Below are 22,859 nucleotides of genomic sequence, written 5' to 3'. Positions count from 1 at the left end.
CAAAGTGCGATTCTCTTTTGGTCGTTAACCAGGTGAATGGCTTCTTCGAGATCAAGGACGAACGGATGAAAAGGTATGTGGAAAAAATCCAAGTGATACTACACCGGTTTAAAGAATGGACCATGCAGCATGTATCGAGGGAGCAAAACAGCGAAGCCGATGCATTGGCCAATTTGGGATCTTCAGTCGAAGGGGAAGAAATCAACCTCGGGACTACGGTGCACTTGATGAATTCAGCAATAGAAAAGGAACATGCCGAAATAAACATAATGGGTTTAACTTGGGACTGCCACAACAAATACGTCGACTACTTGCGAGATGGAAATCTCCCGAGTGACCCAAAAGAATCACGGTCACTAAGGACAAAAGTTGCGCGTTTCTGCTTGGTAGACAGGCCAATTGTATCGACGGTCTTGCTTCGGACCCCTGGCCAAGTGTTTAAGTCCCGGAGAAACGGAGTATGTGATGAGAGAAGTGCACGAGGGGACCTGCGGCAACCACTCCGGTGCTGAAGCCCTGGTCCGGAAAATTGTCACAGCCGGTTACTATTGCAACCGGATGGAGGAAGATTCGAAGAATTTTGTTCGGAAATGTGACGGATGTCAAAGACATGCCCCGATGATTCATCAGCCCAGGAGTTGCTGCATTCAGTGGTGTTACCTTGGCCTTTCATGAAATGGGGAATGGACATTGTTGGTCCATTGCCATGGGCACCAGGTAAAGCCTGTTTTATTTTGTTTATGACTGACTATTTCTCCAAATGGGTTGAAGCGCAGGCCTTCAAAAAAATTAGAGAGAAGGAAGTCATTTACTTCATATGGGACCACATTATTAGTCGTTTCGGCATCCCTGCCGAGATAACTTGTGATAATGGTCCTCAGTTCTTGGGCGGCAAAGTCAATGATTTCCTCGAAGGGTTGAAGATCAAGAAAATCGTATCAACTCTGTATCACCCGTGTGCGAACAAACAGGCGGAATCCACGAATAAAACAATAATTCAAAATCTGAGGAAAAGACTTGAAGCGTCAAAGCATCACTGGAGGGAAGTACTACCGGAGGTATTGTGGGCTTACAGAACCACATCGAAATCAAGAACGGGAGAAACACCTTTCTCATTGGTCTACGGGGCCGAAGCCCTCATTCCCGTAAAGGTTGGTGAACCGAGTCTCCGATTCAGGTATACCACCGAGGAGTTAAACGAGGAGGCCATGACCGTAAAACTCAATCTCACGGACGAACTTCGCGAAAACGCATTGGTCCATATTGCAGCCCAGAAGCAGAGAATGGAAAGGTACTACAATCGGAGAGCCAATTTTCGATATTTTCAAGTTGGGGACTTGGTGCTTCGGAAAGTTACCCTGAACACCAAGAATCCCAACCAAGGAAAACTGGGTCCGAACTGGGAAGGACCTTACAAGATAACCGAGGTAACGAGCAAACGATCGTATCAGCTGGAATCCATGGACGGGCAACGGTTGTGCAATAACTGGAATGTGGCTCATTTGAAAAGATACTACTGCTAAGGTATGGATAGCTCGTGTTAATTAACCTTTTTTCTTTTTTGCAGGAAGTCAAGTACCGGATAAAGTTAGGATCTAGGTCTGAAAACGCGTGTTGCACTCTTTTCCTTAGTACGGTTTTGTCCCAAAATAGGTTTTCCGACAAGGTTTTTAATGAGGCAACAAGTACAACGTGTTACTTGACAAAGACAAGGACAAACGCCCGGAAACTCGGGGTCACGACCTTTGAGTGGGGGCTTAATAGCGCTTGCCCGATCTTGCAGCTCGGACAAGGACTAGGGGACTATTATACCCACATCGAGGTTTACCCCGGTTAGTGAAAAACGGAGGAGCTCAACAAATCAAAATCGGACCTTCTATATTAGGTTTCGATGTAAGGACCAAACGATCAGAATGAATCGTGTCCACTCAGTATTTGCTACGGCAAAACCAAGACCGGACTTTCTGCATTAGGTTTCGATGTAAGGACCAAACGATCAGAATGAATCGTGTCCGTTTAGTATTTGCTGCGGCAAAAGCAGAAGGAAACAAAATTCTCATATCATGTATGTACAAATACTTGCAATACAAAAATTATCGAAAGTTCGGATTACGGTATTTCGGATGTCTCCTTACTAAAACACCCTACCCTGGTGATTATCGCCGTATTTCGGCATTGCTTCATTCATATACCCTATTCCGGGCACTACGGTCGAAATTTGACAAAGGCAACAAGGTCACAGTGAACCGAGCCAAAATCTTTAAACTCCCTCGAATGGGGACTGCTATATCAAATTTTGCTAAGGCTGGGATTCAAATGTCCGAAAAACACCGGCCCTAAAAAATAGCAGAAAAACACCGGCCCTAAAAATGCCTATCGTGATTCGGAGACGTCTGAATTCACAAAGCATTAGATAAGTCCCATGGGCAAAAAACTCGATCAAATTCCCGGACAAAACGTACCGGACGAAGAGAAAAGACGATATTCGAGCACAGTCCGGAATAATGACTCCGAGTCTACTTGTCCTTAAAACGGACCGACAATTCGGGAAAAAGTCATAACAAACATTCAAACAAAAGAATAAATAAAATAAAGAAAAATGCATGTTCCATTTATACAAAGGTTTTTACACCGGAAACCCCTACAAAGGCAAAAAACAAAAGGCTAAGTACATGCCCTGGTCTATCTGGTATGGCTGGATCCGGAGTGTTCGGACACTGCCCGCTCGGAGTCGTCAGAGTCAGTCTCGAGGGCTCTCTTAGCTTCTTCCTCGACTCTTTTAGCTTCGAGTATCAGGGCCGGAAGATCCGCAAAGCCATGCCCGGCTTGCTCAGGGGTGATCCTCCGAGACTTCCACCATTCATACTCCACAACAATCGTAGTATGAGCCTCGACAGCCTACACACTCCTAAGGGATTCTGCCAAATCAGCCTCATTCTGGGCTAGTTTTGCCACCAGTTCATCCCGCTCTTCCTCGAAGACCCTTTGGAATTGAGTGGCTGACTCGAGCTCGGCCTTGAGAAGGTCATTAGCATCGGTCGTATCCTCTAGTTCGGTTTTCATCTCATCACACATCCGGGCCCTGTCCTCTGCTTTCTGCTCAAACACCCTCATCCGCTCTTTGTACTTGGCACTCTCCGATTCGAGCAGCCGATGCCTTTCAGCCATGCTCATGGCATCAGACTTGACCAAGTCCAGCTCCTTCCGGAGTTGAGAAATAGTGGTTTCGGTCTCACCAAGCCTTGAGAAAAAACGAGTGTTGTCCTGGCTAAGGCCGACTTTGTCCGCTTCTAGAAGCCGGTTCTTTTCGACCATCTCGGCCAACTCATCCTTTAATCGAAGGTTTTCGGCCTTCGTCGCATCGAGCTCGGGTTGAAGGTTGGAAAGAGTAACTGTTCGGTTCAATTCATCCTCCTTCGCCCGCAAAAGGTGCTGGAACTTCTCCGTTTCTCGACCTTGGGCATCCAGCTGGCCCTTGAGATCGTCAACCTCTTGCTCAGCACGGACGAAGGCTTCGTTAATAAGCACCACACTCTGTAAAAGAAGCAAGTTAAAACTTGGATAAACGAGAAACTAAAATTCTCAATGAGTTATGCAAGGATGGCTGATAAACTTACTCGATTGCCCGCATGCATGCCCTCGTTAATGAGACACTGCCAGGGGACTCCGTTCATCTTCCGTTTGTCCGAGTCCGAGACAAGGGGCCTTAGGTAGCTTGGCACACCCATCGGACGAGACAAAAAGCTGCAGTCCTCAGGAACAGTGATCACAGCCGACCTTTTCCTCCTAGGTTCCACACTCGGGGCCGAAAAGATACGCACCAAGCTATCCCTAGCACCGGTCTCGGTGGACCGGCTAGCCGCCCTCGTGACCCGAGGAATAGGGAGATGTCTAAAACCGGCAGCTTCCCCGGTAGCAGGAGGAGTATCCGAGAACATGTCATCAAAATCATCCGACCTTGAAGTTGGAGTTGGAGAACTCGGAGCGGCCTCAGCAGTTTCGGCAAAGGCAGGGATCTCCGAAGTTGCAGCAGTCTCATAGCCGAGCTATGGACCAACATCCGTTGAAACTTCGGTTTCGGGGACCGGCTTAGTCCTTTGACCGGCTTCAGCAGCAGGTGCCTTCCCGGATCTTCTTGTCCTTTGTAGGGGGGTTTCTTCGGATGAAGCATCACCTGAAATATCAACGAATTCAATCGACCTTAGAGGAGTCGGGTAATGAATTTATTCCCCACCTGTGTGTAATGCCGGAGCTGAAGGTCCTTCCCCGGCTGAAGGAAGTGATGAAATGGTTGTACCCTCCTCCGGAATAGAAGCAACGGAAGGGGCCACACCGATCCTCCGAACGAGGAGCTCGGAATCTGTTTTGTCTCTTAAAGTCCGAACGACGCTCCTCACCCTCTTCTTCGGTTTCTGCCCTTTGTCTGTGGGCTTTTTTCTCTTGTTGGCTGCAGCAATGACACGGGATGTACCCGTTGAATCGAACTCGGGTGCCAACGTAGCAGGTTCAGCTACTGATTCCGGTCTCGGGTCCACCGAGCCCTTGGGCAAACCTGAAAGTCGAAGATGTTACAAAAAAGAGAGGTAGAACATGCACTGAATACCGATAGAAGCCAAGTATTACCGTGGTTTTGAGCGACCCATCGGCCACGCAGGAGTCCCCATGTCCGAGCTTCGTTGGTATGTTGGCTGAGGAGAGCACCAACTCATTCGTTGATGTTCCGGACAGCCGGAGGTATCCAACCCACGGCTGGTATAAAGAAGAGGACAAGCAGTGAGAATGTGAAATAACTAGTGTTTGACAAAGCATTCAAAAGCAATTATTAAAAGAACTGAGACTTACGATTATCATTCCACCTCTCCGGAAAGGGCATGTAGTTGGCCGGAATAATGTATGTGGTCCTCACCCAGACGTAACGCTCCAACCAGCCCTGATCTCTATCTTCGTCCATTTTTGAAAAAATTGGATTCCGGCTTCGCTTAACGAGTTTTATTACACCACCCCAGAACAACCTCGGGGAGTATAACTGTCTGAAGTGAGCCAGCGTGAACTCCTTTTTCGTATTATTGGCCAACAGCCGGAGGCCGGCTGTCACGACCCAACTAGGGCCGTGACGGGTACCCGATACTTGTACCGAGCACCTCTTATCTCGTATCATATTCTTATTACTAAGTGGGCCGTATGAACATCACCGTACTTTTTTTTTTCTGCTTAACATTAACATTAGTAGCATAATTATAAACATAGGCTAGCAAACTTTGCTAGCACATTACACAGCGACGAGGACCATCAAAAGTACAAAACATCTAACTATACATATCTGTCTACGAGCCTCTAAACATAGTACACATATACATAGGAAGGGCCGAGTACTGCCGTGCCCGAATATATACACAAAAATAGTACCAAGGAACTGAGACTCCGGAACAACTGGAGCGCTACCAAGTACTGCTGATCGAGCTCCTAGGAATCAAATCCGCCTACCTGCCGACCTGCGCGGCATGAAACGCAGTGTCCACAAGAAGGGACGTCAGTACGAATAGTGTACCGAGTATGTGAGGCATGGAAAATAATACAAACAGAAACATAAGGTATGATTAACAATATCATGGGATCATAGGACATTTAGTGATACAAGAAAGTAATCTGTGCATAGGAATACCCTTCCAGGCCGGATACCATGCATACTTGTCTTTCCCAAAAAAAACATTTCTTTTTCATAAACATAGAAAATGAAACTTATATCATGTCATGTCTTATCACATCATATCATATCGTATCATATCATATGAGATCATGTCATATCATATCGTGTCATATCATATCATGTCATAGCATAGCACCGAACAATGTCGGCTCGCCCACATAGCACCGAAATACATCGGCTCGCCCATATATCCCGCGTCCGGGCATCCCGCGTCCAGGATGATAAGCCAGCTGACCAGGTGGCAATGAAACATGTTTCCCTTCCCATTTCCCCATGTATCCCTTCCCCCACCCCATGTACATATACATATCTTATATACATATGTCATATAAGCCTGCAGGAGAGCCCAAAGAAAATCATGTAGCCATCAGAGTGACGTAAGGTCGGTGACCTCCGATTACATTATGGAACACTCGTGATCGCCTTGTCTCACCCTGAAGGAACGAGTATTTTGAGGCGAGACTACCAACGGAGAATAGCGTCAGAAGTAAACATAGTATGAAACCAGGGGCATCATAGACATCAATTCATGTTTTGAAATCTTTAGAAAATAGTGTCATGACCAAGGAATAGAATTAAAGATCAAGAACTAGTTGGACACTTTCATACTCGTATTGAATCCTTAGCTTAAGACTCTTAGTCATGGAATCATTCTTGTCATACTTATCATAGACGTATTCCCTTCCTTAGCATCATCGTTATCATAGTCATCACAGACATATTTCCATTAGAATGGTACAGTACTTATCGTTTGATAATCGGGATAAGGATCAAAAGTTTCCTTTGGATTCTGCTTCAAAATAAGTCAAGCGAAACAATAAGGAAAATCCGGGAGCAATGGGCCCACCTCGGGCCGAATGAGGTAGCGTACACAATTTGTATATGTTACATGTCATGGCGTTACTTGTGAGGGTTTTAAGGTAGTCGGGTCCTATTTATGCAAGTTCTAGAGGTTTAGGAAGTTTTTCCAACATTTCACACAATTTTTAATTCAATTATTTTGAATGAAAAAAAGGTAACTTTAGGTGAGGATTCCGGAGAATAGAGTTGTCCCCAAGGCTCGTATCCGACCTATTACGTCTAAGACATGCCATAGAAGGAAGAGTAAAGCCTTACATACCTCTTTCCGCTCCTTATGTTATTCCAAATTCAAGTTGCAAATCCGCCACAATCTACAAATTGGTCATATTTACCAAACTTTGGTTAGAGCATTTAGAATTGGAATCATAAGATAATACTTGGCTACCGAAATTTCGGCAGCACTTCCCCTGTAAATACACCATTCCCAAAAGTTCAACTTAGCCAATTTTCAATCAACAACAATCCGGGAATTCAACCCGGCCAAACTACCAACAATAATGCCAACCATCAAACTAATAACTTCAACAATCAACCCATTATTTGCAACCTTTGTCACACAATTCAACAACACTTCATTCACATTTAATTCGATTCACATAATATTCAAACGACTTCAATAATACACTACTCCACCCGATACACTAACAATATCATTACCACCATTATAAGAAACTTCACTAGTGCCATTCTAACTTTTTCCATAATTCACAAGAAACCAGAATTTCACTAGAATCATCCAATTTTCATTATCAACCTAACACCCACAACAACAACAACCAAAAACTAGATAAAATAATTAAATCATTATTCCTACACCTATATATACATGCACGGCCAAACACCATATATATGGCCACAACATACATCTCTATTTTCATGATTTTCATTCACTTTTGCACACTACAACATACATAATCACCCATAACATATAAGAAAAGGGATTAAACCTCACCTTTTTCCATGATTCTTCACTTGTATAGAACTTACAACTTGTATGAATATAGGTTTTTCTTACTTCAATAACCACTCCACTTTGTTAAGGACCCTTCAAGGGATTGTTTGGCTAGGAGAAAATAATTTTTGGCAAAAATTTTCCAAGATTTTTGTTGGGGTTGAAGGTTGCCGAATGCCCCTTTTATTTTTCTCCTCCTTCTTTTGTTCTTGGAGCTTCTTGAAATTTCTAGGGAAATAAGTGAATAAGATGACTTAGTCATCTTTTATTTATCCATTAAGCTTCTAGATGGGCTAAGGCCACTCCAATTGGATGGCCGAAATGGCCCCTTTAATTCCAAGCCCATTTATTTCTTGGCTAGTTCTTATAATTCATGAAAACTATTTTTCCGAATTCCAAATTTGCCCTTCGTCTTCCTCCATATTTCCACGAGTCATATTGCGAATTTTTCCCTTTATACCCTTGACCTTTCTTAATATTCCCACTTCAAAATTTTCATAAACAACTCATATGCTTAACAAAATAAAAATATGGCCTTGCTTGTTGTCTTCCCGCGATTGTCTTGAATTATCCGACTGTACAAAAATGCGGGATATAACACCGGCCACGGTACTCCAGACAATCGGACCAATCTGGGCCAGGGTTACATTGTAAGTCCGACACATATCTAAAATGACCGGATCGATCGGGGGGCCGATCTTGAGGGTGAAAGGATAAGTGTAAACGTACAAGAACCCTGCCGATGGTCAGTGACTGATTCATCTGGTCCGGGGGCAAAAACTTGAACCAGGCGGTTATCCCATCCGCAATCAGCCCGGACTAAATCGAGTTTGTCCTCAGTAATGGACGAGGGATACCGCCTTACATCAAACCCTCTATCAGAAACCAGAGAAGGTTTCTCAACCTCGAAATCTTTGTTATAGTTAGGTTTGGACGGTACAATATCCAAAGCAGTGAGTTCGAAGGCGATCTTCCCCTTGGGTTGAGAAGTTGGTTCGGTTCCTTGAGAAGAAACCGAGGGAACATCATGGGAGGTGGTTTCGGTGTTAGCAGACATTTGGAGGTTATGAAAAAAGAGATTTGGCAAATTCGAAGGGGAAGTTAAAAAATAGGAGTGAGGGAACAGTCAAAAAAGAATTCAAAATGGTAAAGAGTAAGAAGAAGCGGCAGCAACACACTCTAAACAAAACCAGCTAGTGAAGAAGTTGGCAGAGTTGTTTCCTTTCACGTAATTTAAGCGATGAATCAAAGGGGATACATGGTTGAATCAGCAACAAAGTTGAGATGGAGAATGATTAGAGGTGACGAAATGAAGAGAGAATAAAGTGAAGTGAAGAAATAAAATGAAGGAAAAATGTAATGAAGGCGTGAAATAGAAAAATGAAATGGTGGAAGGCATTATATAGATATGGGATCGAGGCGGTTACAGATCCCAGCCAACCGGGGGATGCCACGTGTCCCATAATTAATGAGAAGTGACTTGAAATGACGTGCGTTACGGCGGTTGTCAGAGTTGACCATCCGGGATGAGACACGTGGCTGATGACAGAAGGACGTGATGTAACTGTTCCCGCCAAAATGAAAAGATAATAACGAGCATATGGAATCACCGGTTTCTTGATTCATCCACTTCCCATTACTCCGATAAGACTACGGTCCGGAAAGTTTGGGGACTATCTGTATACGGTAAAAATCAGACATATGTTAAACCGGTGAGACCGGAGATCGAGGGAAGAGAAAAACAAGCACGAGCATGAAGACTTTCTTTCGGATCGGAGAAGTGCTTGATTCGAAGAAAGCGAAGGAAATCGTTTGATCCGGTTTCTCCATAGCTGAGTTGATCGTGGTCGTTGGTCCGGTTGGTCGTGGCCGTTGGCCCGGTTGTTCGTGGCCGTTGGTCCGGGTGATCCGTTACACAATTGCCACGCGTCAAGACCGTTCTGCCACATTGTACTGCCTGTCGTACGAGTGTCAGACCGTACGACCCAACCTTATCCTTTTAGGGTTTTTCTTTATTCAAAAGGATTTTATGTTGTATGAGGCCCATAAGGCAAAACTATAAATAGGAGCCATTATCCTACTTTTAGGGGTTAGCTTCTTCAGATCTAGAACATTGTAATAGCAAAATATATAAAATCTCTCCCTCTCATTCTCTGATTTTGGTCCGGATTTAGTGTGTGTTCTTTAACTTTATTCAATCAAACAATACTCAATACATTATTTAATACATACATTTAGTATAATCCATAGATTATTATTCATTTGCTCATAGCAGATCCTAATCCATTTTCTCCCAATCAAATAGATTAAAGCTCAACCACATATCCTATACCTCATTTACAAATTCAATTGATTACCTAAATTCGGGATAAACAATACTAAGTTTTAGTCTTTAAAAATTTACTTGCTTATTTAAAATTATATTTAACTAGTTGAAACGAAGTCAACATAGATTTCAACGCCATGTTCTTCTACTGTTTTTTTTATACACAACTTTGCATTATTTAAATTCAACTTAAGTATCTCCTTTAATATATGAACATTTCGTAATTTCTCAGGGTTTTATGTTTTGTACGAAGGTTTTATACATCGACCAGTTTTGGAAGAGATATTTCATTTATCGAAATTTCAAGTGACAAGAAACAAGCTATTTTTCGCATGAATCTCCCCGTTAAGTAGTCATACATTATGACCAATATGCCTAATTCTAGTGAAACAGTTTCTAAATCATTTCTTCGCATAAACTTGCAACAGCTTTCCAGTATGCGTTCAAGTAATGCCCTTTGATTTCACATGTCCAGCTTTCACAGAAGATGGTCAAAATTCAGGCACTCAAAACTTTTTCTGCCGCCTCTGGGAGAAACTAAAATGCTCGGCGGAGAAGTTTAATGGGCAATTTGCACAACTAAACTTATTCAGAAGGGTGGTCTTTAATTTTTGTCCCTCAAATTGCGAGGAAATAGAACCCGTTGACCTCTTACAACTTGAATAAAGAAAATGTTTTTTTCATATCTCTTATGTGTAAAAACACATAATCTCTTGTAAAAAAGTCATAAAATTAAAAAAAAATAAAAAATTGTAAAAGGCCAAAAATTCATTTCAACCCAAATTGCTAGTTTTTAATTTTTGCCTTTCACCTAAAATACCCCGAGGTTCTAGTTTCGACCCCGGCTCAATTGAAAAAGGCAAAATTTCGTAGCAAAATTAAGCCTATTCGGGCAAAAGTTAGGCCTATCTTTTGTAAAATTCCAGCAGAGTGAAAAAAAAAACTTTTTTTTGCGCAGATTGCCCTTCATTTGGGGTGGTCTTTAATTTTTGTCCTTCGCCTAATACCCTAAAATTACGGGTTCGAACTCCAGCTCAGGAAAAAAAAAATCGCAAGGCAAAATTCTGCCTTGCAAATTTTTTTTATAGCAAAAAGCAAAAGTTAAGACCACCAATTTGAGGAGCAAAAAGTAAAGACCACCCCCTACGAAGGGCAATCTTGCAAATTACCCAAAAAAAATTGTCTTGCAACCTTTTGCCTTAATGCAAAATTTTCGTGAAGTCTTGCCTTGCGATTTTTTTTATTTTTTTATTTACTGAGTGGGGGTTTGAACTCAGAATCTCAAGACATTTTCGACCACTTTTTTAAGCGAAAAGAAAAAATTAAAAACCAGCGCCTTTGAAGGCTTGTTACCGAAGTGTGAATAAATGACCAGCAAGTCCTTGTGTACTTTGGATAAAACATAAATACAAAAAATTATGAAGAAAAAGAATAAGACGGTCTACATTCTTGATAATTTACTTGAGAGATGCCAAGCAGACAATCAGCACCTAATGCACATTGACCTAAGCCTAACCAAGATTTGTAGTTCTAGGGCAGTTTTCGGTTACAAACTGCTAAAGTGAATTGAAACTTACAGAAAAATTAGACATACACTGCCGGGCTACCTTCTGTACATGATCCAAGCTGTCCGAAATGCCAAGTTTAAATCAGACATCAAAGCACGAGCCTCCCTCCCTCCTGTTTACGAAAGCTTGGAGTGTGGCTTCATGACCCATGGTCACATTTGCACTTGTAAATCCCTAACTTATCCTAAAAAAAAAAAAAATCAAAGATAACACCCAATTCAATCCATAAGTATGCCTGCTATCCAACAGAATCTTCTTGGGTGGCTTCATCATCTTCGTCCATCACATCCTCATTCACTTTCTCACTGTCAACTGCCTCTGCATCAGATGCAGCTTCAGTATTCATTATGTTATCCTCATCATCGGTGCAACTTTCTGTAGCAGAATCAGAAGCGTCTCCCTCATTTCCTCCTTGATCACAGTCACTACCAACTGCATGACTGAATTGCTCCTTCAAATCAGGAGCAACAATTCCAATCATCTCACTTAGTGCTTTACGATCATGATCCCATCTAGAAGAAGCTTTGGAAGTAGATGTAGCACATTGACTTTCACCCACTTGAGCGCCTGAATCGTGTAAAGCTGCAGGGCATGCATCGTTGTCTTTACTCATAGGAGTATCATTCTCACCATGGACAGAAGGAGCGGTACTGCACGCCCAGCTGCCAGCAACCTCTGAGGCTAAAAGATCAGCTGTCCTAATGGTTCCCTCAGCTTCAGTATCTTCAATCACATTTTCACCATCAGCGAGATTATTTGCTGGGGAAGGAGGCATACTCTCATGAGGAATTGCAGGGTTCTGCTCCTGAGCTTCTTTCCCAGTAGTTCCATCATCCAGCTGCATTGTGTTCCCAGCTAAAGCACAGAAGTTTAAATCTATATTCCTTTCACCATTGATTCCCAAGCTCTCAGTCTCTTGCACGTGTTCTGTTCCAACTAGGTCACCCTCCATATTGGCTGCTACACCAGCAGTATCACTTTCGGGTACTAGCTCAGTTCCCACAGCATCTCCCTCCAAGGGTGCTGTCTCAACGCCATCGACTTCAGAGCCAAATCCACCCTTCACTGTACATTCAGCACCAGCAAATTCCACCTCTTGTGTGTCTTGCCCTCCTTCACTTCTGTTATTGCAATCATGCTTCTCTGTGGCACTTGCCTCATCACTTGATAACTCAAATAATTCCCTGACGCGCCTCGTGTTGGAAGTACTGCAGCCCGCCTTAGCAACATTGTGGCTTCCATCGCCTACTCTCTCTCTTGCTAGGGATCCATTCACATTCCCGTCGTATGGATTAAGGTCAATATCCACAGAGGTGTTCTCTTCATCCTCTAATGTCCTTTGCATTGCCTTTAATTGCTCCTGTTGCTTTGCAAACAAAACTGAGATTTCCTCAGTAGTGGAATAGAAAGCCCGAAGTTGTGTTTCTCTGCATCACAATCATGTTGTACAAACAACCATTTTAAGGTAAATGGAGAAAAGCAAATGCCAGAATACTAAGGGTAGTAAGCATGCACGAGCGTCTCTAACAGTGTATAAAGAGGATTATAAAAGCTCAGTTGTTCCTGCATAAATGATACATGTGCTATCGGTGAAATGATGCATGCAATATCACTGGCAATCCCATATTCCACACCCCTAACAATACATCAGCTTCTTTTGATAGATAGTGATTTATCACAAGCATTCACATACTACGCAAAAGTGCCTCCGATAATCATTCAGGAAGAGAACTATTTGATTAAATATGTCATAATCATGACCTAATATTTTCATCGATTAAATAAAAGGGTACACCATCAGCAAGTTATTTTATAAAGTAGTTAAAATCATGATTCTCCTTATTTCCCTTCAAGCAAAACTAAAATTTCTTATTTATAAGAAAAGCAAATGTCCTATTTTTCTTATTTTGTTTCCTTTAGCAATGTATGTGATTTCACATCCTTAATTTACTTTCACAGTAATACAACCTGAATTATGCTTGCTTAACTTTTATGACTTTAATATGTCAAACAAAATAATCTAACACAAATCCTGTATATTATTTTGTTTCTTTTATGGTAGTCAAATAACTGAATGTATTTACAGCTTGTTTGCTGGATCTTTTATGGTATACATAATTCGGTTTGGTTCTCTTCAGTCAAAGCAACATCATCTTTAGATACTCAACATCTTAAAAGTAGTACTTGAATACAACAGAAGAAAAAAATAGAAATATCCGACAACAAAACATATATCAACAGATAATTGTGAGACTGACATAACCAAATCTCAAAAATCAAGTGAGGCTTGTCTAATTATGATGAGAAAGCATCACATAAAATTCGGATCAATTGGTCAAACTTATTATTTTAGCATCTATTCAATCCATATACTAACCAAAAGCTGGGTAAGAAGGGAAAAGAGAAATTATGTCACATCCAGAAGCAAGAATATTCACATTTATTCATGCCAGTTCACCTAACTTCCAAACATAGGTACCAGTCATACACGTTTAGTTCTTACCGTAGCATAATTCTTTCTCTAGCACCTTTCAGTCTGCGCCTCTCAAAATCAAGATCACGCATTGCGGCACTGATCTCTAGTTCAAGGGCAGAAACCTTGGCCCACGCCTCTTCCCGAGCTGCCTGCTACCGACAGCAAAGAATTGGTACAGAGAAAAGCGAAAGAAAGAAAAGATCAGAGTTCATATTTGACATTCTTTCCTGCACGTATAGACACAAACATGTACTAATAATTTAATAAGCAAATAGTGATCCAGTTCTAGCAAGGCACCAGTGAACTTTTGTTTCTTCACATTATCAAACAAAAAGACATAAAAAATAAAAAATAAAAGAGAAGTAGGCTAACAGCCAATGGAGGCTCAATCAAGTGGGGTATTTAGGAACATATCTCAAGATCGATATCAGTAACTAGTGCCAGAAATTCATTTGGGTCATCGTACCTTTTCACTCTCAAGCTCTTCCTTCAACATTTTCCTCTCATGCTCAAGTTCCTCTATTCTCTACAAATAATTAGAAGATGCAAGACATCAGCATCTAAAGCAAGGAACTGAAAAAGGAGGAATTGATATCTTGACAATAATATTTACTTTTTTCCGACTGGTAGAAGATAATTGCTCCTCACGAATTTGAGCTTCAAGCTGACGAACTTTGTTATCAGAAATAACCAATTTCTGCCTGGCGTCTTCCTGTTACAAGCTAACGAATTAGGAGCTGGAATGGCTTACAGTAAGTAAAAGGTAGGTTAGGCAATATTACCAACTTAGATCTCAAGGTTTCCACCAGCGAACATTTTTCCTTCTCTGAGTCCTGCCATTATGAGCTGAATGAGAAACAACAACAACAACATACCCAGTATAATCCCACCAACTGGAGTTTGGGGAGGGTACAGTGTACGCAGACCTTACCCCTACCCTTTGATGGGTAGAGAGGTTGTTTCTGATAGACCTCCGGCTCAAGGAGACTGAAAGAGAAAGAGCAACGAAATGTGTCAAAATTCATAGTCGAGGTTAATTTATACCTGAAGCTTATTAATAATTTCTTGCTGTTCTTTTTCTCGTCTAATAGCAGATTCTGAGAGCCGTTTCATTTCCTCCTGGGCTTCAGCCTGCACTCTCTGTATAGAGGTTTTCAGATCCAAAGCAGCCTTTTCACGTTCTTCTTTCCTCTGTTCACGCTCCTCATCTAGCAAAGCTTTCAGTTCCGAAATTGACACTTTCTGGCTGAAAAGCAACCATCATTTCAAATCCTTAACTCACCTTTCCTAAAATAATCATCAGCGTTCCCATATTAAGCGGCTTAATTTAAGCCACATAAGGATAGGAATAAACCGCTTTTGTGCTCAAAATGAGCAATAGTCATAAAAGGTCATGTCCTCTTTCGTTGAAAGCAGGAACTCAAAATGTGACGATTTATTTCACAGGTTCCAAAGGCTTGATTGACCATCAGGATTGAATCTGGCTTTTCAATTCTTACGAGTACAGATACCTATTTATCACTTTTGGTCCTAGGCTTTTTATTAGTTAGTCCTGGTACATCCCCCAGGCAGCATAATTTTTTTAAAAAACGAGGTCCTCGGTGATACTACATAGGGACTCCTTGGCTTCTTTTTTTGTCTCCTCTGGACTGTTTCGTTATAGCTTTTGATGAGTTGAACCAACAAGAGATATTAAGGTCTAGTTTCTGCTTTGAGCTCCAAGGACAAGGGGGTAAACAATAATGAGCTTGGGACTTTTGAGGGAGAATCCATAATTACCCCCCAGTAGTTCCCTGTTTTTCAAAGAAATAAAAGAAATTGCAGGAGTCCTAGTATATGCCCGCATGGCATAGAGAGTGCATCACTCGTTTTTTCTTTGATAATCACGGTGTCCGGGCCAGCTTGCGCGCACCTTGAGTAATTCCACTGGATGCTTGCCACCTCCCACTAACAACAGGTATCAGGTAACTCTGTCCACCAAGGCTAGGACAGATGGAAAGAAATCACCTAGTGTTTTTTGACTCTGCTGGAATTCTCAACCCACTTTATTGACCACTAGGCCACACCCTTGGGTGCAAGTGTATATCACTCTTTTTAAGAGGAGGAACGAAGAAAGTTAAATTTTTTATTTTTTTTAACGAGATTTTTATTATGTGTATTCTTCTACTTTAGTCTTTTTATATTTTACTTTTTTCTTTTTCCTTTCTTTCTTCTTCTCCATTAACGCTTCTCCTCCAATTCCTCCACCACTTCATCACCACCATTTCCACAGTGATCCGGATCTCACAAGGAGTGTCTTAGTGAAAACACAAGGAAATAAATTTGCTCCCACCTACAAAAACACAGATCCTTAAGAATATTCCTCTCCCCCTCCAAAATGGATAACATTTCTCTTTACCTTCGATTTTCCCACCACCACCCATCTTCTTCTTCAACATCACTATATACTTTCTCTCTCTTCTCGCCATGAGTGCTCACTGACCCACCGTAGATCCCATCACAAACACACAACAATGGGAGGGGATTCCATTTCGACCAAGAAGAGGTCTGATCTCCATGTTTCTTATCTTTGTTTGCATTCTTTTTTGTTAAAATTTTGTTCTGCTTTGATTTTTTGTTTTTATTTTCTGGTTGTTTCGTCGTTTTCCAGCAAGCATGGTAGAAAATGGAGGGTTGTGAACAATGGAGGAGAGGCGCAGTATGGCAGCGAGAAGGTGGAAGATGAAGGATGATGCTGAAATTGAGACAGTGATTCCATGGTGGTTTTTGAGGTTACAAATTGGTATTCTTGTGGTCAGTGATGGTTGTTTATATTGGAGAGTAGAAGGTGGCAGAGATGGTAGCTCCCAGTGTTAAAGGGCATAAGAGAGAGGGTGGAGAGTTGAGAGAATGATGAAGAAGAAAGAGAAAGAAAAGAGGTGTGCGAGATCTTTTGATTTACACAGAAGATGGGCTATGGTGTTTCACCAGGGAGGAAAATGGTTTAGAAGAAAGAGAAAGAGAAAAAATAAAGAAATAAAAAAATAACAAGGAAAAAATATAAATTAAAAACATGAAATAGACACGTGGCAAGCCAGGATTGGTACTCGACAAGCACATTCTTTGTTACAACTGGGGTTGGCCGAGAAAGGAGGTAATAATACATTAATACCAGTTCAAAGATGTTCGCGCGGGGGGGGGGGGGGGGGGGGGGTTAGGACCCCTGCAAACTTGAAGTGTCTTTTGAAAATCAGGGACTAGTTTGAGGGGGTTCCTTATGTATTCTCCCATTTTTGACCTTCTTTAATAAGGAACAAGCTAGAGGGCGTGGACAAGATAAAGAGAAAGCAGAATGTCATTCGTGATTCATCTTAATTCTATCAGTGGCATAGTAGAGCCATTACCTGCTTATTATTTCATTGGCTTCGACACATGATTGCTCAGATGCGCTAAGTCTTTCATTAAGGTCTTCCAAAGCATGAGTCTGCTCTGTACATATTCTATTTGATTCAACTAACTCTTTTCCTTTGGTTTCCAAAGACTGCTGCAAATCTTTGAGTTGTTCAAGGTATGAAGTAGAAACAGATTCCCTCAATTCTTTCATTTCCTGCAAGACAAAGGAAAGCTCATCAAGACAGGTGGAGAAACAAGATCTCAACCAATAAGTGATAGGGGAAAAAAAAACATATGACCATACAAGGAACAGGAATCAATCAAGAAAGATCATTTTCCTGTTCACTCACACAAACAGATCATACCTAGCATCTTAAATCATCAGAATTGGCTTGTACAGGACCCCGTCAGATTTTTGGAAAGATAATAGGAGTATTGAAAGTATCAGAAGTTTCAGACACCACACTGCTCTCCAGAATGAACAGTTTGCAGCAGAGAATATACAGCTTTTCTGTAGGTTAGACTATACTTTCAAAAACAGAGAGAGTCTAAAAGAAGACAGTATTTTGTCTGGTCCTACTTCTAATCTCTGGTGCTGCGGACCAATTTACCCTATCAAAGAACACTTAATAAATGATGAAAGTATTTGGAAACGAAAATGTTACTTCAATCAAAACGTGCAAGGCTTTAGAAACAAAAATGTTATACAATGAAAGATGCGTTTGAAGCCGCAACAAAAGCCAGAAGATTTTAAAGAAGAGAAAATGTTTTCACGTTGTAACATATTTCATAGTATATGCTTCTATCTTGAGCGACTATTTTCTTCACGGTGTGTAAGGCTTTTCTTAGGCATATTGCATACTCTTTTCTAAAAAGAAAAGAGTCATGGCATGTGAAAAATGATCCTAGTTTTACATCTTATGATGCTATTGACATTGGCATGGAAACAAAATTTCAGAAGCTTTTTAATCTAAAGTGTTTACACAGTTGGAAGGTGTTGAGTTAACACGCCTACTGTATCTCAAGCTGTTTAGTAGTAACACTGACTATGCTCAGAATTAAGCATTTCAAAGTGGTAATGTACTCCGAAATTGCATGAGTAAGAATACCATCTCACGACGGTCCAAACCAGCACGATTCTCAGTGCGCAAGGAATCGATAGTTGCAACATGACTTTCCAGTTGCTTCCGCAGTTCCTACAAGAGTACAGAACAACCGAAATCAGAGAAAGGTTGTATAGGAGTGAAACAAAGTGACCTTGACAGACTGCAAAAGAAAGCTAATTTCTTTGATAAATGAGAATGGAAAACTACCGTGTTTGACCGCTGCAGGCTACGGAAGTCATCCAGAGAAATGGGACCTTCAGAAGTGCCAATTCCAATTCCCTTGAGTCTCTTGCTTTCTGAACCGAACTCATCTTAAGCAGAAAAGACTTAGTAAGCAAAACATAGTAACAGTCATTAGGTTGGAAACAAATAATGATGGGTATCAGCCCGTTGATACTTATATAATAGAAGAAAAGAATTTATTATTAAAAAAAAAAAAAAAAACACCAAATGTGATGATTGATCATTACAATTCAGCCAAGAAAATTTAGAAAGATGTTGCATAAAAACTTCAGAAAAAGACTGTTCATCTATTTCTGCATCCTTTGCGATGCCTCAATGAAAGAACCACGACATCTTCAGGAAGATGTCAAGAGATCATATTTCCAAAAATACTGGGTGATAAGCAACTGGCACGAATATGAATCATATTCAAAATAAATTAAACAAGTTTGAACCTAGATAAATGTGCATCCTTCAGTTTTCTAATAGGTGCATAAACATTCTTTGTCCTATGACTAGATCAACATACATTGAGTCCAAAAAGACGTTGCCAAAGGCGAAGGAAAGGCGAAGGAAAAGCGAAGAAACGCACTACGGTATGCTAGGGCTTTAATCGCAAAGAACAATAGAAGCACGCACTTCAGATCAGAAAGGTGCAGATGAACAAAAACTTTAACTATATATATACAATGTATGCAATGCAAGTTAAAACAGCTGCTCTTACAAACAAGATTATATGAAAGTTCTTAATAAAGAAAACAAGATTATATAAAAAATAAGGAATTATTAAAAAGAGCAAGTAAATGAAATATATATGAAGTATATACCATGTCAGTCAAGTTCAAAAAATAAACGTTTCTGATTCAGATGCAAAGATGCATTTATAAATTTTTCATTTGCAATTTAGTGATTAGTTTTTTTAGGCAATATTTCTAATTTCATACTTCTAATCACATAATCCCTCCATCCCATTTTAAGTGTCTTAGTTTGACTGGGCACGGAATTTAAGAAACAAAGCGAGACATTTGAATCTTATGGTCTTATATTAAAGATGTGTGTAGTCATTTAAATCTTGTAGTCTTAAACTTGCCATGTAGAATGTTGGAATCGGAAAAGTTACTAAATATAGAAAGAGGCCCTCTTTTTTGGGAGAGACCAAAAAGGAAAGTAAGACACTTAAATTGAGACGGATGGAGTAACATATTCATCCATAACTTTCCTCACCAATTATCATAACATACCCATATACCAGATTTGTTTATTGTTTACTACCGTCCTACTTGATGGGGAGCTCATGTGCGCCTTGGGGTACATCATAGCATGTTGTTGCCTGAACTGAGGCATTGCCTAGTAAAGCATAATCTGCGCTATACCTAGATTCAAGGCTTAAGAGCCTCAAGTGTGAGCTTTAACAACATTTCTCACACGTCCATTTCAGGACCAAACCATTAAAACGAAATCACGAACCAGATGAAATAATGAACCAGAAAGGTTAAATGTTCCAAAACGACGACACTGATGAAGGCAGAGCAAATCTACCTGCTTTTCTCTTTAGAACAGCTGCATCAGCTGAAGAAACAGATACGAGAACTTCTCGGAACACAAAGGCATATGAAAGTTCTGCAAACATTACAAGGAAAAAGATTAGAGAATATCATGCTGTAAAAATATAACAAAACTTCATCAGCTGATCATAACACAGACATATTTCTATTCCTTAAAAATAATATTTTATTTTTAAAAAAAAATCGAAGTTCTATCTTAAATACATAGCAAGAGCCAAGAGATAATCTTTCTTTGGCCCATTCATTTCCTGGGAGTGGTGGGGTTGGGGGTTATTATGTTATCCTAGTAGACCATTTTAACCTGAAGATCCAACATCAACAAGAGGGAGGGTGAGAATTTTAGTGTGTCTCAAACAATAGTTTTGTTTTTCATGTGGTTGCTTTACCTACAGACTTACTGAAGAAGAATTTTGACTCTAGAAATCTTTTCAGTTTAGGGATCATCTGAGGTATCCAATTAACAGGCTGCATATTTAAGCCTCTGAGCCTTTTCTCTATCCATCAAAGCCTTGCATAAATGTTTAAAATTGAAATTAAAACTCCCAAGCATTTGAATACACAAATGTAAAAGGAAAAGATGAATGTAAACCAAACAAACTAAATTTCTTAATCAACTTTTGCTTGAAAATGATACACATATGAAGCAAGCAAGAAGGAACTTAAAAAAAATAGATACTCTACCGTGTTGTGGAGCAAACGCAATTGAGATAATGTCACCATGACGTAATCTGGCTTCTGGGCTACTTTTGTTCAACTTTTCCCAATTTAGATACGTCCCATTTGTGCTGAAAAGAACCAAAATAGATCAGTAAACTCATGTGTCAAGTTGCATCACAAAAGTTCCACAAAAGATGTCCAACCTTGTATCTTTCAGAAAGACTGCAGTGCAACTGTTGGCGGAACACTCCACATCTTCGCTGATAACCTTCTTCCTGTAGATCTTGCAATGATGAGCACTAACAGCAGGAGACAAAATCTGGAAACGGGCATCATCTACCAACCGACCAATGCGGTGTTCTTCAGATGTGAGAAGCATGTTCATTCCCTGTTTTACGGAAACGAGTCAGTATATAAAATTGTTTACGAGGAATACTTCAATAATGTAAAGAATCGTATGCTAAATCCATACTTAAAAGTGACCAAGTTTTTTTTTTTTTTTTTTTTTGAGAAGGTAACCCGTAACAGTTGTGAGTATTGACTAAATCAGTACATAGGTTGTAGTGAAAACCATATTTCCATCATAGAGAAAGTGTAAAACTGATCCAACATCCTAACAAGATCCTAGGATATCTACGATAGAAACATTATCTTCTAGGTATAACTGTTTGCACCAGAAACAGAAAAAGTCAAATGCAATTCAATTTGATCTTTTGTACTGCCATTGTTGACTTTATTAGCTCATTACACAATTCGCAATGTCTTCAACTTTTTGGCTGTACCTTTGCTCAGCATTCCCTTTATGCTGGTAGTATTATAAAAGTTACATTGTACCTATCAAAAAAAAAAAAACCAATCTCTCGAGCAGTATTTTCGTGCTCTACATCAAGTCAACAATTTTTACAACGTACAAACCTTCACAGAATACAAAGATCACAAGTCACAGTAAATTTACTTTCCCCAGCTTGATCAAAACAAAATTTTACTTTCCCTATCAACAACCAGGTGATGTTACCGTGTGAACAGCAAAAAAATTCAAACTTTATGTGCTGGACTTCAAACAATTCAGGAAGGAAAAAAAAATCAAAAATCAGCCTCCATAACCAACAGATTCTGGTCGGCTAAACGAACCATTTCCATCAGGAACCAGCTTTGTCCCACAAATCACTAATTTGGTATACCTTAACACTGTATATTCTCAATATTTTCTACTCCCTCCATTCACTTTTACTTGTCGCGTTTCGCTTCACGAGAGTCAATTTGACTAATCGTTGGCGCTAAATTGAATTAAACTAATTCAATACTTTTAATTATAAATTTAGATGGTCGAAAACTGTACAAAAAATACTCTAAGTTGCAATTCCCCCCATATTAATATGATGAAATAATATTAGTACATCTTAAAATGTTGGTCAAAAGTCCATAAAGTTTGACTCTCGATAACCAAAATGAAACAGGTAAAAGTGAAACTAGGGAGTAAATGACATGCAAATATCTCAACAGACCAAAAAACTCCTCGTCCCTTTGTCCCAATTAATGCGATACTTTTCGCTTTTTCGAGAGTCAATTTGACTGAACTTTTAATCTAAAGAAAGCTACATCTAAGAACATTGGTCAAAGTTTGAATGTTGGGAAGCAAAACGTACAGGAGTACAAAAAGAAGAAGCAAAATTGATAAGTGGGGGAAAAGATAATAGACCTGAAGACGCTTGCGGGCTTTATCGGAAATAGCAGTTAAGACGCCCCAAACATCAGGATCAGAGTAGTGCAATGCCTGAGACGCTATTTTTGAAGCCACTGATAGTACAAATTCTTCAGGGCTTTGCGGATTTCTCACCAATGGAGAATTAGCATTGCCGTTACAGTGTTGGGGAAGTGAAGAACATGACTCTGAGGCTGGAGACTGGTCTTTATTACTACTAGGGTTTGAGTTTGGTTTTGAAGCCAATGGAGTTGACGGATTATCGTCTTCTTTCCCCATTATGAATGGAAAAAAAAAAAGGCGGGGATTTTGAAAACCCTAATTGTACTGGGTTTTATTGCTCAT

General features: G+C 40.3%; 1 protein-coding gene across 2 annotated transcripts; it reads right to left on the bottom strand.

The window, feature by feature from the left end:
• Positions 1-11,189: 11,189 nt before the first annotated feature.
• LOC132645689 (uncharacterized) lies at positions 11,190-22,859 on the bottom strand. 2 transcript variants are annotated; one of them, XM_060362824.1, is made up of 13 exons: positions 22,512-22,859; positions 21,016-21,200; positions 20,837-20,940; positions 20,130-20,210; positions 18,576-18,679; positions 18,372-18,458; positions 17,274-17,476; positions 14,935-15,136; positions 14,673-14,723; positions 14,504-14,602; positions 14,357-14,416; positions 13,918-14,042; positions 11,190-12,841 (listed from the first exon to the last, which is right to left on the bottom strand). In XM_060362824.1, the coding sequence occupies exons 1-13, from the start codon at positions 22,791-22,793 to the stop codon at positions 11,653-11,655; spliced, it is 2,772 nt and encodes a 923-aa protein (XP_060218807.1). In that variant the 5' UTR covers positions 22,794-22,859; the 3' UTR covers positions 11,190-11,652. The 2 variants fall into 2 exon arrangements, with proteins under 2 accessions (XP_060218807.1, XP_060218808.1); XM_060362825.1 differs by having other exon boundaries at positions 13,918-14,039.

Source organism: Lycium barbarum, chromosome 6 (genome assembly GCF_019175385.1).
Source record: "Lycium barbarum isolate Lr01 chromosome 6, ASM1917538v2, whole genome shotgun sequence".
NCBI classification, from domain to species: Eukaryota; Viridiplantae; Streptophyta; class Magnoliopsida; order Solanales; family Solanaceae; genus Lycium; species Lycium barbarum.
This window is presented reverse-complemented; position numbering and strand designations above follow the sequence as displayed.

Bases quoted from the DNA above. Each gene is read 5' to 3' on its own strand.
- LOC132645689 (XM_060362824.1), bottom strand. From the start codon at position 22,793: ATGGGGAAAGAAGACGATAATCCGTCAACTCCATTGGCTTCAAAACCA. The intron at 20,941-21,015 runs GTTGGACATCTT...GGTTCTTTTCAG, and splicing joins GTCTTTCTGAAAGATACAAG to CACAAATGGGACGTATCTAA. The intron at 14,603-14,672 runs GTAATATTGCCT...AGCTTGTAACAG, and splicing joins AAACCTTGAGATCTAAGTTG to GAAGACGCCAGGCAGAAATT.